The sequence below is a fragment of the Urocitellus parryii genome, chromosome 5, assembly GCF_045843805.1.
Source record: "Urocitellus parryii isolate mUroPar1 chromosome 5, mUroPar1.hap1, whole genome shotgun sequence".
NCBI lineage: Eukaryota > Metazoa > Chordata > Mammalia > Rodentia > Sciuridae > Urocitellus > Urocitellus parryii.
Window position 1 is genome coordinate 160,176,605 of NC_135535.1, and position 18,872 is coordinate 160,195,476.

Genomic DNA, 18,872 nt, shown 5'->3' on the forward strand with positions numbered 1-18,872 from the left:
GATTTTGCACTAAACAGTTAGTTCCTAGTTTTCTATTAATATGCATATTGACATGGTCATAGAAAAATTCCTAATATATGACTCTCTTGTGGAAATTAGAAAGGCTATTAACATTGACCATTCTTAAAATCGAGTATTAAATTTCTTTGCTGAAATAACCACTGGAGGAAAAAGTTTTGTTTTGTTTTATTTTTTTACTGGAAGGAGGATCTTGTTTCTCTCTGCACAGATGGTAATGCAGAGATATATACTGCCCTGCTGGGGACACAGCCCTGCCTGTGTGATACTGTATTGCTTTTTTTCATTGACACATACAGGCATTTTGAAGACTTCCAGTAGGCCTACTACTACAGAAGGAACAATTTCTTGAGAACAAAGTTTTTATCAGAGAAAGGATCAAAATATAAAATCAGTTTTTGCTTGCTTAATTTTTTGACAGGAGATTTACCTTTTAAGATAAAAGAATTTAGTACAGGAGGAGTTTATTCATGGCTTGATTTGCTCGGGGATGTTTAGGGCTTTATGAATGAGTGTAAACTTCTAATTCATCACCTTAAAGTCATTATTATGGGCTTGGCAGAAAGGTCATAAACCCTTTAGCTAAGCTGCTGCTCTAAGTTAGGTAATTAGAAATGGATAACCATGGAATTTTCTACTGCTGGAGGAAGTATCTCAGTAAACTAGTCACGGAATGAAAAATTCTGCCAGTTTCTTTGCAGGCATCTAGAAAAACCTCAAAGCTCTTGAAGACTACCTCTGACTCAGAAAACCTCAGAATTGAAACTTGGATTTGTAATCTTTTCACTGGTGATATTGCATCAAAGCAGTGTAATAATTCAATTCTAGGAGTCACAGAGAATCTTTAGGTTTCTTCTACAAGCCTTACCTAGCATCATCGGGCAGTGTGAGCTGTGGGAACTGAGATTATGTTAAGAATCACAGTTATATTATGTAAGAATCACAGAATACTAAGAAACATACCTTTCTCAGTTTTCACTGCTTCTTTTCATCAAAACATCAAGGTACAGCTTTTTAGATATCAAAGATTATATATAAGTTACCATGTTCCAAAACCAAGCTGTTATGTGATTTCTTTTATTCAAGCAGAATAATAGCGATCTTATAATTGACATGTAACTTTGTACAGAATTAAAGTTGCTTGGGGGATTGAGGCAGGAGTATCACAAGTTCAAGGACAAGTTAGTGACCCTGTCTCAGAAAAGAGAAGGAAGATGGGGAGTAGCTCAGTGATGGAGTACTTGCTAGCATGTGTGAGGTCCTGGGTTCTATCTCTAGTACCCCACCCCAAATTTTAAAAACTAATTTGTTTAATTACTTTTATGCTTTATTTCTTTAAAAAAAAGGAAATGGTCATTACTTTTAGTCTAAAAATGAGGAAAAATCTTCAGTTTTTGAAAGTATTTAAAATATGACAGTAGAAGAAATTAAATTTCCAGTGCAATAAAATAAATTATATCTAAAATTCTTATGTATAAATTGTTTGAAATTTTTTTAGGAAAAAGGACTTAGGGAGGAGTCTCTCTATAGCTTCATCAGATTCTCAGAGGTCAGTTAACCAAAAATATTAAGAAACACCAAATTAACTTTTATAACAAGCTTATTTTAAAACTTCATTTTTTTTAGAGCCATTTTAGGTTCTAAAATTTTAGGTTCTAAAAGATAGCTCTGCGCTCTGTGCCCCCAGGCACATGCACATCCTCCCCCATTACCAACACCCCCAATCAGAGTGGCAGAGTTGCTACAGTCCATGAACCTACATCGACAAATCATCATCCAAAATCCATAATTCACATTAAGGTTCTTGGTGTTTTATATTTTGTGGGTTTATATTTTGTCTCCATGATTATAGAATCATTCAGAGTAGTTTCACTGCCTCAAGAATCCTTTGTGCACCACCTGTTTATCCTTCCCTCCTCCCTAGCCCCCTGACAACCACTGATCTTTTTTATAGTTTCCACAGTTTGCCTTTAACAATGTGTCATGTGGTTGGAATCATATAATATGTAGCCTTTCAGGTTGCCCATATGTATATATACATACATACACACACACACACACACACATACATACACACACACACACACACACACACACACCCCATATTTATATTCTAATTAGTTATACATGATGGTAAGATGCATTTTTACACATTATACATAAATGAAGTATAACTTCTCATTTTTCTGGTTGTTTGTGGTGTAGAGTTACACAGGTTATATAATCATAGATGCACATAGGGTAATAATGTCCAATTCATTCTATCATTCTTACCCCCATGCCCCTTCCCCTCTTTTCACTCCCCTCTATCTAGTCCAAATTACCTCTATTCTCCCCCACTCCCGTTGTGAATTAGCATCCACATGTCAGAGAAAATATTTGGCCTTTAGTTCTTTAGGATTGGCTTATTTAGCTTAGCATACTATTCTCCAGTTTCATCCATTTATTGGCAAATGCCATAATTTCATTCTTCTTTAAGGCTGAGTAATATTCCATTGTGTATATATACATAGTTTCTTTATCAGATTGACTTTTTCCACTTAGTAATACATTTCAGTTTTCTCCATGTAGCAGCTACAATAGCAAGAAAGGCTGAGGCAAGGGGGATTGCTTGAGCCCACAAGTTTGAGACCAGCCTGAGCAACATAGTAATACAACATCTCAAGAAAGAAGGAAGAAAATTTTAAAAAAAAAAAAAAGGACGGCGAGAAACAAATTTTCTTTATGTCTTTTCATAGATCATTTCACTTTAGCACTGAGTATCAGTCCATTGTCTGGATGTACTGCAATCTATCCATTCACCTACTGAAAGAGATCTTGGTTGCTTCCAAGTTTCGACAATTTTAAATAAAGCTACTATAAGCATCCATGTTCAAGTTTTTGTGTGGACATGAATCTTTAATCCCTTTGGGTAAATACCAGGGAGCATGATTGGTAAGAGTGTGTTTGGTTTTATAAGAAATAAATTGTCTTCTAATACGGCTATGACATTCTGGGCTCCCACCAGCAATGAGTGAAAGTCCCTTGAGCTTTACAACTTGGCCAACCTGGTGTTTTACCGAGACACTCCTTTTTCCTTGTTGTCTTCTGTGGAGTAAGTTAGTTTTATCATCTTAACAATTAAAGAGATGATTGGATTTAAACTCTAGATTTTAAGAAAAGTAAGAAAAACTTTTAAACAAGATATGTTCACAATTTGTGAGTGTGATGGAGGCCACTGGGGATTGAACCCAGGGTGGGGTTGCCACTGAGCCATATCCCCAGCTCTTTTTTTAAAATTTTTTATTTTGATACAGGGCCTTGCTAAGTTGCTTAGGGCTTCAAAGTTGCTGAGGCTGACTTTGACCTTGCTATCCTCCTGCCTCAGCCTCCCAAGCCGCTGGGATTACAGGTGTGTGCTACTGCACAGAGCTGTTCATGATTTTCATTGAGCCTTCTCAGGCCTTGTAAGGCGTTAGTATATCTGCATTATAGGTGAGGAAACTGAAGTTCAGTTGTATTCAGTAATGTGGCCATAGATTATAGATTCAAGGTGTCCTCTTCTGATAAAATTGAGTATTACCAAATCTAAGATTTCAATACCATAATTTTTCTGCTGTTCTCCACTGTCTGTACTTTGGAATCATTTTCAACTTTTAGCCACCTGGAAATGAAAATGGACCAAGAACTGAAGTATAATTATTGTTATTTTCCAATAATCAAGAACATTATTTTAAAAGAAAAAAATACTCAGAACTATATATTAGGACAGGATTTTATATTTACACACTAAAAATATTTAATTCTCAGAATAATACAGGTAGATGAATGGAAAGTAGGAAGAGAATGACCTTTTACTCAGCACAAAGGCTTTTGACATAATGCTGGATTAATTATTTTCATAAACTGATATAGGAGAACTGGAAATAGCAGGCTGGGAATGTGGCTGAAAGGTAGAGCACTTGCCCAGCATGCACTAAAAACAAACAAACAAACTGGAATTAGTACTGGGAACTTTGAATTCCAGGTGGCTTAGGAGTATACAACTCTTTAATAGAAGACTTTTTTTTTTTTAAGAGAGAGTGAGAGAGGAGAGAGAGAGAGAGAGAATTTTTAATATTTATTTTTTAGTTCTCGGTGGACACAACATCTTTGTTGGTATGTGGTGCTGAGGATCGAACCCGGGCCGCACGCATGCCAGGCGAGCGCGCTACCACTTGAGCCACATCCCCAGCCCTAATAGAAGACTTTTTAACACCATATATTTAAAAAAATATTTTAAGTACTTTCACAGTTTGTATCATTTAAGCCTCACAATGACTTCCTGAAAATAGCTTTTACAAGTTCTATGGATTCAGATATACAAATACTGATTCACTTGAGTTACACAATGAAATGTAGTTGATTTGATTAGAATCAATTTGTATTAGTGGTTAGAAAGACTCAAACAACTGAATTTACCAAACAACTCAAGTTAATTTTTAACTTAAATTCTTTTAAAATTTAATATTTTAACATTAATGTTTTAGGATATTTTCACTTAATTATTTACATATGTTGCTGTAATTTGGCTATGATTTGTCCCCACTCATACTGAGTAGGGACGAACTCATATTGAGGCTTAATTCCTCAATGCAACACTATCAGGATAAGGAGACCTTAGGGAGATGACTAGTTCACAGGGTCACTGTACTCAAAAATGGATTAATGCCTTTGTTAAGAAACTGGGTTAAGTCTCAAGAAACTAGGTTAGGTATCTCAAGACTGGATTAGGACTCAGGAGTGTATTGGGCTTGCAGGACTGGATTAATTGCTGCAAGACTGAGTTATTATAAAGGAAGGTTATCCCTGGTGTTTGACCTCTTTGATGCCATCCATCATATTACAATGCACCAGGAACCATCTGCCCCATCTTTCTCAGGACCACTCCTGCCTCAGCCTCCAGAGTCACTGTGATTATAGGCATGAGTCATTGTGTCTATTTAAATCTCTTGTCTTTAGAACATATTCAACCTCAAGTATTTTGTTATAGTAATACATAATGGACTTAAGACATGAGTGTTTCTCAAAATGATTACTCTTCAAATAATGTATAACAGTTTTTTAAAAGTATCAATATATTATAAATAATTTAAACAAAAATTTAATCCTTGTACACATTTAAGTAAATCATTCCAAGGTTATTTTGAAGCATGCACATTTTATTTATATATACAAATTAGAGATATTCTGAGTATATTTTTGTATGACAGAAGAATAAACTAGGGGCTGGGGATGTGGCTCAAGCGGTAGCATGCTCTCCTGGCATGTGCCGGGCGCTGGGTTCGATCTTCAGCACCACATAAAATAAAGATGTTGTGTCCATTGAAAACTAAAAAATAAATATTAAAAAATTCTCTCTCTCTCTCTCTCTCTCTCTCTCTCTCTCTCTCTCTCTCTCTCTCTCTCTCTCTCTCCAAAAAAGAAGAAGAAACTATATTGAAGGAAATAGAAGGTGGGAATAAATGTGGAGTTATACCATGTTAATGAACATGAAGGTATTACAAAGAATTGTTCATTCCCCCCAAATGAATTTGTAAACTCAATCCATTGCTAGTCTAACACTCAACATGAATTTCAAAATTCATATGAAAGAATAAAACTATACAAACAACTGAGATAAATTTGAAATAGAAAAGCAAAGGGGACATGGTTTATCTAAAGCACACATTAAGACTGTAATCCAAATGTATCATTTTAAAACTGTAATCCAAAATGTATAATATAATTCTTATAATAGAAAGAAAGAAACTATAATCAAAACAGTGAAGTATTGGTGCAAGAAAGATAATTGGAGACAGATGTGCTGGCACACACCTATAATCCCAGCAGCTCAGGAGGCTGAGGCAGGAAGATCAAGAGTTCAAAGCTAACCTCAGCAACTTAGCATGTTCTAAAGCAACTTAGAGAGACCTGTCTCTAAATAAAATATGAAGAAAAAGGGATAGGGATAGGGATGTGGCTCGGTGCTTAAGTGCCCCTAGATTCTATCCCCAGTACAAAGAAAGAAAAAGGGGAAGAAGACATAAAATCTTATTTATATGGAAAGTTGATGTGTGATAGAATTGGCTTTGTAAATCAGAGAAGAAAGTGCAGAGTATTCAATAAATGATGCTGTTATAATTGACTTACTATATCACAAAAGTGAATTCCAGGTGGCTCAAAGAGTGAATGTAAAACACATAACTTGAAAAGGGGGGAATTACATCAGAAACTGAAAACATTGAATAGTGTTGCTAACTCTTAGTCTTCTCTTTATATGGGAAAATGTGGGTTTTCAATAGATAAATTATAATCTTTTTATATAATAAAATTCTGTATCAGAGTTTAAGTGAATGATATATAAATGTGATTCAACTTGGATAAATCCCAAAGCAATAATGAGCATAAAAGGCAAGTTGTATAAGGTTGTGCACAGTGTGATCATTTATACAAAATCTAATCCATGCAGTATATACTACAGTTATTTAATACTGTGTATCAAATTACTGCAAAGGGTCTTAACAACAACAGTCCTTTATTATCTCTGTGTTTCTGTGGATTAGGGATTCAGGAATAGTTTAGTTAAGCAATTTGGAGTCTCATAACGTAGTTGTCCCATGTCAGCTAAGAGCTACAATCATCTGAAGGCTTGATGGGGCTTAGAGGATCCAGGTCTAAAGGAGCTCACTAATGTGGCTCTTTTTTTTTTTTTTTTTTTTTTTTTTTACTAATGTGGCTCTTGATGGAAGCACCACTACATATAAGCTTCTCTGTAGGGCAGTAGGATTGTCCTCATAGTGACTGGCTTCCCCCAGAGTAAGTAATCCAAGAGAACAAGGAAGAAGCCACAGTCTTTTACCAGGTAGCATTGGAAGTTACACACCGTCACTTCTCCCGTGTTCTACTGGTTATGTAGAACAGCCCTGATTTGATGTGGGTTGAGACTACAAAAGGGTGTGAATGCCTACAGGCAAGACATCCATCATAGAGAGTCATCTTAGAGGGTGGCTATTGTTAGAAACACCAGGTGCGCTAACAATCAGGTGCTCTGAGTGTAGGGCAAACTACCTTTGTCTGCAGTGCCTACTACTACACCTGGTTAGCAAGCGGGCAGTCCACCTGTTTTTACCCCTAACACAGTACTGCCCCTTGCTCTGATAGGAGGAGCTCCAGGGTACAGTCTATGCAATTGGCTAATTTTAAAATTTGGGAGGGCAAAGGGAATGTTAAAATGGCTATGATGGGATCTTATATTTTGAAAATGGACCACCAGACTTTCTATTTGTTACACCATTGAAAAATTATGTGACAGATAGAAAGTTGAACATTGAAAAATATGTGCATGAGTACATGTGTTCCTGTCTGCTTACATACATGGTGTGTGTGTGTGTGTGTGTGTGTGTGTGTGTGTGTGATGGGAATGGTAAATAGCATCTTCCAACTTCAGGATCATGGTTTTCTTTGGAGAAAGACTACCCTGCTTCCGGGTGGATAATTGAACCAGAGCAAGGCTGGACTGAAGCACAGACTCCAAGTAGAACATAGTGATAGAAGAAAGAGGCGGTGGTGGCCTGGAGTAAGGTGGAGGGAAGACGGGAGTAGTAGAGGGCATGGAGGGATGAGAAGTGTTTTAGAAATGGTATGAAAAGGCATGGTGACTGATTAAATTTGAAGAAAGCCATGTTGTGTCTCTAAGGACAGTCAGAGATGGTGGGTAATTTTCTTGCTTGGGCAGAAATTAAATAATGGTAGTGTTGTTGATTGAGATTATGGATAGTCAGGGGAAGATGGATTCGATTTTAGGATTTTTGAGTTTGAGGTGTGCCTGTGGGGGACCCCATTGTCCAGCAAACAGTTGAATGTAGCTTTGGGATAACATCAGCATTTACAGGGTAGTTGAAACTTTGGAAGGATACAAGACTGCCTGGAGGGTAGATGGATTGAGAAGCACAGAAACATGAAACAAAACTTTTGAACATTTTTAAAGTATGAATAGAGGAAGAATAACCAATGAAGGAGAATTAGAAGGTCTAGACAGAAAGGTAGAAAAACTAAGTGCAGTATTATAGAAGCCAAGGGAAAGCTTTTTATAAAGTAAAGGTATAGCTAGCATCATTATATGCTGCTAAAATAAGCAAATAAAGGGCTAAAATTCCCACTGAATATAGCAGCCTGATATCATATGTGACCTAAAAAAATATTTTTTTTAGTCAAATGTGAGATCAATATTATCTTTTTTGGATTTTATTATTCTTAGCTGTAAAAGAAGAGTCTGGCCTTCTAGCACTGAAATTATGATTATATCATACATTGGCAATGCAAAATATTTCCAAAAGGCTGGGGAAGATATGTGGAAAACAGACACTAGTGAGATCATAAGCCACTGAAATCATCTATCATATATAAAGTTCAACTCCAGTGGCTTTGCAAGGAACGTCCACACACACTTCCTTGTGTCATTGCCGTGGCCTTTCACAAGAGGTCCTCAAGATACACACAGTTCATATTCATAAAGTGATGTGGGGACTTCACCCTTTTAGATTTTAGTGGAGATTTTACCCATTATTTTGAACACCAACAAAACCCCCTGTGTTTTCACAAGCATTTTTTAAATATCTGAATCATAAGCATTTATATGTTATTAAAATTTTTCCTTCCTTCTTTCTTCCCTTCCTACTCCCTCCCTTTCTTCCTTCTTTCTTTCTGTATGTAGGGGGTGGGGGATGTCGGGGACACGTTTTGCCCCAAGCTGACTTTGAACTTCAGCCTCCCCAGCAGCTTTTATGGTTATTTTTCTACTCCTGGTACCTTAAAGGTGTGTGTGTGAGAGTGATATATATATATATATTCCTTCTTCACTCCCAAGTGTTCATAGGTCCTGCACTGCTCTTCTTAGGGTGCATAATCTCATGGCGTTTTGTTTTTTTACCTAAATGTATTGTCATGTTCCAGCTCTTCAGTGTTCTTGTCGGATGCTTTTCACTTTCAGGTTTCTGTGAAGAACACTGTTGATGAACGTACTTGGGTTATTATTATTTTTTTGATATGGAAATCAAAGCAAAAGATCAAAAAATGTAAACCAAAGAGCCTCTTGATGCAATTTACACTTTAAAAGACTTCACTCTAGAGAAAAGTAGCTAACAGTGGTCATTATGGTAAATGTTCATTGTGACTGTTCACTTCAGCCATTTATTTTGTATATTCTTAAACTTGGGGAACTTTGGTAATTGCTCTTCTTTGGTTGTAAGCCAAGAAATTGAACATTTACATCACCATCTAGTATGTAGGAAGAAGACCTGGGAATTTATTTCAAAAGCAGCATTATAATAAAGGTTTTCAGCTGGAAAATGTGTTACTCCGTGCAGAGTTACTCAAAGCTTTCATATGTCAGTCCTTTGAAAGTCTCCATGGCCTTTTAAAGGATGAAGTTAAACTGGGTACAAAAGACCTTCATTTTCTCTGTTGACTTTGTCTCAGTTATTTTAAAACAATAACCCCTAGGCACTTACCTGTGAAACTAATGTTTTAGTGAAATCTTCCCATTGTTAGGTGTTTAATACTCACAAATTCTTAACTTTTATTTAAATTCATCTCTCTGTGCTTCTTGAGATCTGTGGTCAATAGATCATTTTCACATTTAGAAAGAAGATAATTGAGGTGAAAAAGAATACCAGGTTAATAATAATCACCTAATTTTATGACCCCACCATTATTAATACTATAGAAGACAAAAATATTCATGTATGAGGAACTCTGAGCACTGGATTCATTTCTAAGGGTTCTTTAGAAAAGGAAAATGACCAATCTTTCAAATATTGCAAATTTTCAAATACTTCATGCTGTGTAATATTGTTGTTGCTGTTGTTTTGAACTCAGGGGCACTTATACTGAGTCATATCCTCAGCCCTTTTTATTTTTTATTTTGAGTCAGGGTCTTGCTAAGTAGCTGAGGGCCTCACTAAGTGGCTGAGGCCGGCTCTGCAATTCTCCTGCCTCAGGCTCCCGAGTCTCTGGGATTACAGGCATGCGCTACCACACCAAGCCCATATTATTATATTGACCTCTTCTTCCTTAAGAAACAAATTTTGCAGGAAGGAACAAGGCAATGGAGATTTTAGACTTTGCTTCTTTTAATTTTTATGTAAAAATTCAAATCATGTGTTCATGAAGTATTAACTGCTATAGGAACTTCTGTTCTGCTACAAACAACTGGAACATAGACACAATATCTGAAGCAACTATTTTCAGATGCTGGACAATAGGCAGCACAATCCTGTGATTCCCCAAAGAAAATGTAAAGAAGTGGTTAACCCCTGCATTACCTTAGCTTACAGCCTGAGGAAGCTTCCAAGCTGCAAAACAAGGATAGGAAACAGAGCCCAGACACCTAAAGATTAGAGCTAGTGAACAACAAGGTTCCTGGAATTTGTGGGACAAAGATCCAGAGAGGAAGGAGCTATGAAGAGTTTCACAAATCTGCATAGCATCCCATGAGGCTTTGGCTGAATTCTAAACTGTAAGACCAGCTAGAACAACCTCCTAGAAAATTCATTTATCAAGAGCTATAAAATGAATGAATCTCAATGCTCATACAGAACCAGCCATAATTTTCTTTCCCTTCAGCCAGAGTGGATGCCTGGCTATTTATCTTTTTCACTTTTTTTTGTTGTTGTTAATGTGGTTCTGGGGATTGAACCCAGGGGAGAAACCTCATTAACTACAGGACCTTCAAACATGAAGAGAGAGCCTACAGAATGGGAGAAAATCTTTGCCACTGCACTTCAGGTCACTAATCTCCAGGATATAAAAGGAACTCAAAAAACTTAACACTAAAAAGCAACCCAATTGATAAACGGACAGGCACTTCACAAGAGAAGAAATATGATCAGTCAAAAAATATATGAAAAAAGTTTAATATCACTAGCAATCAGAGAAATGCAAATTAAAACTACACTGAGATTTCATCTCACTCCAGTCAGAATGGTAGTTATCAAGAACACAAGTAACAATAAATGTTGGCAAGAATGTGGGGAAAAGGGTTCACTCATACATTGCTGATGGGACTGCAAATTGGTGCAACCACTATGGAAAGCAGTGTGGAGATTCCTCAGAAAACTTGGAATGGAACCACCATTGACCAGCTATTTCACTCCTTGATCTATACTGATAGGACTCAAGATCCGCATACTACAGTGAGACAGCCACATCAATGTTCATAGCAGTTCAATTCACAATAGCTGAACTATGGAACCAACCTAGGTGATCTTCAAGAGATAAATGGATAAGGAAAATGTGTTCCATCTACACAATAGAATACTACTCAGCCATAAAGAATGAAATTATGGTATCTGCTGGTAAATGGATGGAACTGAAGAATATCACGCTAAGTGAAATAAGCCAATCCCCCCCAAAAACAGAGGATGAATATTCTCTCTGATATGCAGATGCTGAAGTACAATGGTGGAGGGGGTGTTCACCTGATTGGATGGCGGGGGCCAGGGGGATAGGGGAAAGGAGAGGGGATGGAATAGGAAAGTTGATAGAACGAATCAGACATTAATTTCTATGCTCATATATTAATACATGACCAGTTTAACTCCATGTCATGTACAACCACAAGAATGGGAAGTTATACTCCTTGTATGTATGATACTTAAAATACCTTCTACTGTAATATATAACTAAAAATAACAAATTTTTAAAACTAAAATAATAATAATTAATAATAATACAGGGATCTTCAATAGAGACTCCAAGAACTACACCTGAAAAGTGGGGCCAAATTGGTCCTAGAAGAAAAGATTCTTTACCTCTATCATAAAGGAGGTTTTTAAAGTCTTGAAAGAACCAATATAATATGCATATAATTTACCTACATAAAAAATATAGCACTCGAGGGTAAAATTCAAAATGTATAATCAGCACCCCAAAATAACTGTGCATATGAAGAAGCAAGAAAAGATGCCCCCATGAGTCAATAGAAACAGACATAGAAATGACACAAGTGGTGAAATTAACAGCCAAAAATGTAAAATTGCTATTATAACTATGATCTTTATGTTCAAGGGGGAAATGGAATTTATAGAGATGAAAAATATATCTGAAATGTAAAACAGTGAAGATAGAATAACCAAATATTGGACACTACAGAAGAATATGAGTATGAAGTCGATAGCAATTGAAACTGTCCAAAATGAAACTGAGTGGGGGAAAACCTGAAATATATGAAGAAAGCCTCAGGGACTTGTGAGACGACATCACACACTCCAACACAAGTATAATTGGAATCCTGAGGAGCAGAAACCAAAAAACTTTTGAGTAATGGTCAGTTTTTTCCCAAATTTGATGAAAACTATAAGCCCACAGATCTTAAAAATTTAACAGTTCCAAGTAGAATGATTATAAAGAAAAGCAAAGCTTACCACAGTCCAGTTGTTGAAAACCACTGGGCTTGGTGGCTCACACTTATAATCCCAGCTGCTTGGGAGACTGAGGCAGGAGGCTAGCAAGTTGGAGGCCAGCCTCAGCAACTTGGTGAGACCCTGTCTCAAAATAAAAAATAAAAAGAGCTGGGAATGTGGCTAAGTTGTAGAAAGCCCCTGGATTCAATCCCTAATTTTGTTGTTGAAAACCAATTATAAAGAGAAAATGTGAAAAGCAGGGAGAGGAAAAAAAAAGATGTATTACATAGAAAAACAAAGATAACAATATACCAAACTTCTTAATGTGTACGTGCAAAAAAAGGCAATGTCATTGAGTTCTTTTAAAAGTGCTGAGGGGGCTGGGGTTGTGGCGCAGTGGTAGAGCATTTGCCTAGCGTGTGTGAGGCCCTGGGTTCGATTCTTAGCACCACATATGAATAAATGACTAAAATAAAGGTTCGTCAACATCTAAAAAAAAAAAATCTTTTTAAAAAAGTGCTTAGGAAAATAAATGTCAGCTAGAATTTTTATGTATAATTAAACTATCTTTCAAAAATAAAGGTGAAATGAAAATTTTCCAGACATACAAAAGCAGAAATAATTCTTGTCAGCACACCTGTGCAACAAGAAATGTTTAAGGAAGTTTTTTAGACAGAAAGAAAATGATACCAGAAGTAAATTTAGATTTATACAGAAGGGTTAGCCAGTATCAAAGAATAAATATAAGATAATTTTTCCTCATTTTAAAATTTCTGAAAAAGATAATCAGTTGTCAAGGTGAAAGTAATGCCTTGACAGTAGCACACAGACTGCAGCAGGGGCAGGGGACACATGTTATAAGACTCTAACTATATCTGAAGTGAGTGGCTAGTATTTGAAGATAGACTATAAGAAGTTAGTTTGTATTGTAAGCCCTAACTAAGCAGGGTTGAGCAAATTATGATCCACAGGCCAAACCCAGCCTGCTGCTTACTTTTTGTAAAGAAAGTTTGTTGGAACACAGCTGTGCTGTGCCTATTTGTTTACATATTGCCCACGGCTGCTTTTGTACAACAGTGGAAGTTTGTAGTTGAACAGATCATAAGACCTATAAAATCTAAAATACTTAATATTTGGCCCTTTACAGAAAGAGTTTGCCAACACCTGCTTGACAGTAACCCTTTAAAAAAAAAGCAACCCAAGAACCCAAGAAGGTATAATTAAAAGCTAACGGTAGAGATTAACATAATTATAAACAATATTCAGTTTATTTTTAAGAAAGGGTGAGAAAGAACAGAGGAAAATAGAAAAACAGTTAAGTCAAATAAGAAGTATGCAGCAAGATGTATACTTAGCCATACTGACAATTATATTGAATGCAAATTTTATATATAATTTTTTAAATTTTTTTTTAGTTATAGTTGAATACAATACTTTTATTTTATTTATTTATTTTTTTGTGGTGCTGAGGATCGAATCCAGCACCTCACACATGTCAGGTGAGCTCTTTACCGCTGAGCCCCAGCCCCAGCCCCATATATATAATTTAATTAAAAGTCAGATTGTCAGTTTGGATAAAATAGCAAAACCCATATGCTTTAGACAAGAAACCCACTTTGAATTTAAAGACATGGATAGGTTAAAAGTAAAAGGATGGTAAAAGTCCTTTCTCTGTCCTGCAGGGGATTTTTTTCAGGAAGACACTGAGATACCAAAATCTACAGATACACAATTCCTTTTTATAGCAAGGTGTGGTACTTGCATGTTACCTACACATCTCCTCTTTTATACTTCAAATCATCTCCAGATTACTCAATGCCTACACAAAGAGAATGCTGTGTAAACAGTTGTTATATACAGTACTGTTTATTAAATAATGTCAAGGAAAAAAGTGGGTACATATTCAGTGAAGGCAGTTTTTTTTTTCAAATATTTTTGATACTCATATGATTCTGCCACAGATACAGAGGGCCAACCATACCAAGAAAATATCCACACAGAGACTTCTAAGCAAACAATCATAAAAGCTTCATTTATAGTAACCAAAGACTAAAACAACCAAATGTCCATCAACATGTGAATGGATAAAGAATTGTGATATCTCTATATAGATATGCTACTCACAAACGAATGAGCTATATTTACATACAACATCAACAAATGGCATAATCATGTTAAGGGAAAGAAACCCAGTACAAAAGGTTACATGCTGTGTGATTCTATTAACATAAAATACTATAAAATCAAACATAAGGGGCTGGGGTTGTGGCTCAGCAGTAGAGCGCTTGCCTCACACGTGTGAGGCACTGGGTTCTACCCTCAGCACCACATAAAAATAAATAAAATAAATAAAGATATTGTGTCCATCTTTTAAAAAAATCAAACATAATCTGTGGTAACAAAAATCAGGTCATTTGCTGGAATTAACTCAGGAAATTTGGGAGATTAATAGAAACATTCTTTATCTTAATTCTTGTTTCAAAACTCATCAAATGTCCACTTAAAATATATTAAGAGTCTAATGTTTTAGGGCTGGAGGTGTAGTTGGGTTGGTAGAGCCCTTGCCTAGCATGTACGAGGCCCTGGGTCCAATCCCCAGTACCACCAAAAAAAGAAGAAGAAGAAGAAAAATGTATTTTGTTATTTGCAAGCTCTAAGAGTTATTTTTTTAATTCAAATCATGAAATGTTCTAATGTGAAGTTTTTGTATTCATTGTAAGTCTTATACGTTATTAGAATGGGCAAGGAAATAAAATGTAAATGACAACTATGGAAAGTTTGATGCTTTTGGAATCTCCAGACCAATTACTCTCACCTTTCTCCAAACTATTTAATTTTGAGGGGTATGTATCCTTGGATGCATGGTGGAATGCAGCTTTTAATTCTTAAAAGGAGAAAATAAAGAAACATTATCACTTATGTATCAGATGGTGTGCTGTTTTACTTATTTCTCACAATGGCTCAGTGACTTAGTGATTAAACCCATTTTATATGTGCAAATGTGAGGCTCAGAGAAGTTACACAAACCCCCAAAGATACAGAGCCAAGATTCAACCCTAAATTTGACTCCAAAGCTTCTCCTCCTCTTCCTCCTTATCCCCTCCCCCTCCCTCCCCCCTCCCTCCCTTCATCCCTCCTCCTCCCCCCTCCTCCTCTCCCTCCCCCCTCCCCTCTCCTCTCCCTCCCCCCTCCTCCCCTCCCCTCCCTCTCCTCCTCCTCCTCCTCCTCCTCCTCCTCCTCCTCCTCCTCCTCCTCCTCTTCTTCTTTCTCTTCTTCTTCTTCTTCATGCCAACAACAATTTTAAGTGTTTAGTTGCTTGTGTGAAATTTTCGGGTTTAAAACTTTATTTTAAAAATTCATTTGAAAAGTATTCTGAAAGGATATTATTTTGACATTCATTTTATGGAGTAAGACTCTAAATCAAGGCTACTAAGAACAAAAAACAAGGAAATAAGAAATTTTTGCCATTCAATCGTAGAAGATCCCTTTAATTCTATAGCTTGTAATATTTTCCTTCATAACTTTTTGTTATAAAATCCCAAATAGTTGAGTTATGGCTTCTGGCTAAACTCAGGATGATGGTCCAAAGGACATGAAAGGAATTAGTTTTGGTTATATCATATGTTAATATTGTATAAGAGAATGCTTCTTAGGCGCTTTGGAATAACATTGTATTCTAAATAATGAGTTTACTCCTTGAGCATGAGCCTAATTTATTAGTGTATTTTAAGAAGATATTGTTCCCTAGTGATTTTTTAAAGCCCTGGAATCCAAGAGCCACCTCTTAATAGGCTGTGGAGTCTGGCCCTGCAGTCCCTGGCTACTTTTTAAAATGTTAATGGAACCAGTGCCAAGAACTCTACCTCTTATTCCTGAGAATGCCTCTGTTTGACACCCAGAAGACAATTCCATGCCTGATTTTCTTTATTTCTTTGTTTTTTTCATATCCAAAAAATAAATTCCTTAGGTCTCTTTGATCTTCCGTAGCCAGTTCCCTGACCTACAACTAAAAGCTAAAGGGCATAGTCATAAACACTCTCTGAAAACATTTTAAGCCACACTAATAATAATAGACTCCATGTGAAAAAAATAGTAGTAATATGGCTTTAACTTATTAAAAAATTTAGTTATCATATATTTGTGTATCTTTTCCATTCAGATGTGACAGTGGTTTATCAAAATGGGTTACCAGTGATATCTGTAAGGCTACCATCCCGGCGTGAACGCTGCCAGTTCACACTCAAACCTATCTCAGACTCCGTTGGTGTGTTTTTACGGCAACTGCAAGAAGAGGATCGGGGAATTGACAGAGTTGCGATCTATTCTCCAGGTATAGTCACCCTCGTTTTTAATTTTCACATGCTCTCATTTCTCCCCAAACTATTTCTAGACATACAGACACAGGTCACTGCAAAAGAATATCATACTGTTAATTTTAGAAAGCTTTTTGCTTAGCAAGTGCCAGAAGAGACCAATTTTTCTCCCAGTAGTTCTCAGGATATAATTATTCAGTTTTAGCAAATGTATATGCACAGGGAGTCTCATTCTAAAGCAACTCACACATAATGCCATGGGCAAGGATGGGCAGTCAAATCACATTTTATGTTATGGAGACCTTTCTCAGTACCTTAGGCATTGAATAAATTTTTCGAATAGTTGAGCCCTCATCTCTGGAGAAATATTAGATCTTCTTTTTAGATCTTCTTATGTTTTTTCACATAAATAGAGTATATAATTTGAAAAGAATATAAAATGTCACTAAAAATTCCCATTTAATATATAACATGTATAATTAATTATTTTTAAGTGCCTTAAATTTTTTTCTTTTGAAAAATTCAAAACCTACAGAAAATTTGAAAAACTAATATAGTAAGTACCTATTTACCTTTTACCTGCTCAGTTATTAACAACTGCCACATTTCTGTTTTAAGTATTTTAAATATATGCCCAACTGATCTAGTAATGTAATTAATAGACCAACTTGGTGTACTTGGCTCACCCTATCATCCATCCCTGCTGAATTAATTAGCAACGAATCTTGAGTATACAGAAAAGCACCATATGCTAGAAAACATTGGCTTTTTAAAAAATTAACTTAGCCAGCTTCCATCATAGACAAATGTAAGAAGTCCATTTAGCTTTCTCAGTGACCCTAGATTTCCAACTGACATCTAAAATATATAATCAGAAATTATTTCACATGTTAATACAGTTGCAGGAAAAATGTTTTGTTAAATCACTTTTGAGACCTATGAACAAAGAGCTTCAGACAATCTAAACTTTGACCATAGAGCTGGGGTGTGAAGCAGAAGATTAACTGAAGTTTAGAAGAGAAGAGATAATTTTAAAAACCTGCTTTGAGGATTGCTTTTTCCTGACCATTCTTGAATAATTATGGGCATATGACAAATTTAATTTCAAATTTTCACAGATGGTGTTCGAGTTGCTGCCTCAACAGGAATAGACCTCCTCCTCCTTGATGACTTTAAACTGGTCATTAATGACTTAACATATCATGTACGACCACCAAAAAGAGGTAAGAAAAACAAAAAAAAGTAGCATTCATAAGGCAGGAAGGGTGTTGGGGAAGAACTTTATTTTATGTGCTTCCATGTTCTCTTAAACATTGTAACTGGCATTAATCTCTCTCTTTCTTTTTTTTTTTTTTTTTTTTTTTTTGGTGTTAGTAGGAATTGAGCCCAGGGGCCTCAGGCATACTAGGCAAGCACTTTATCACTAAGCTACAACCCAAGCCCTTTTTATTCTTCTTTTGTGGCAGAGTCTTGGTAAGCCCAGGCTGATCTAGAACTTGGCCATCCTCCTTGCCCCATCCTCCCCAGTAGCTAAGATTATAGACATGCACCACTGCACTGAACTCTGTTGTCTTGAAAAGAATATGAAATAAGGCATTAAAAATTCCCATTTGATATAACATCTGTTTCATTTATTTATTTTTAAGTGCCTTAATCTTTAGTCTGAAAGTCAATTATTGTACAGATGCTCCTTGGTTTATAATGGGGTTTATAAACCTATCAGAATTTAAAATACTGTAAATTGAAAATGCATTTTATACACCTACCAACTGGATACCTTAAACTTGCCTACAATATGCACATTAGCCCACAATTGGACACAGCTGTCTAACACAAAGCCCGCTTTATAATGTTGACAATCTCATGTGCACTCACAGATGGGTGTTTTAGAAATGATGGGATGCAAAAACCCCAAACACAGTATCCATAAAACAACAATATAACACACTGCAGATGTGGGTTATTTAGTCTCATGCCACGTGGCTGACAGGGAAATGCAGTTCACTGCTGCTGCCACCCAGCATCACAGAGAACATCGTGCTGCACATCACTAGCCCAGGAAAAGGTCAAGGTTCAGACTGTGGCTCCTACTGAATGCATATCATTTTTTCACCAACACAAAATAAAAAAATCCTAAGTG

The 18,872-nt window shown here is 36.2% G+C and overlaps 1 protein-coding gene across 2 annotated transcripts in view; it reads left to right on the forward strand.

Moving 5' to 3' along the window:
* Nucleotides 1-18,872, forward strand: part of Mcu (mitochondrial calcium uniporter) — a 191,369-nt gene that overhangs the window by 143,433 nt on the left and 29,064 nt on the right. For both annotated transcript variants that reach the window (XM_026390211.2, XM_077798331.1), the window contains exons 3-4: nt 16,579-16,749; nt 17,851-17,955. In XM_026390211.2, coding sequence (XP_026245996.1) covers nt 16,579-16,749; nt 17,851-17,955 — 276 coding nt within the window. The remainder of the gene's footprint in view (nt 1-16,578; nt 16,750-17,850; nt 17,956-18,872) is intronic.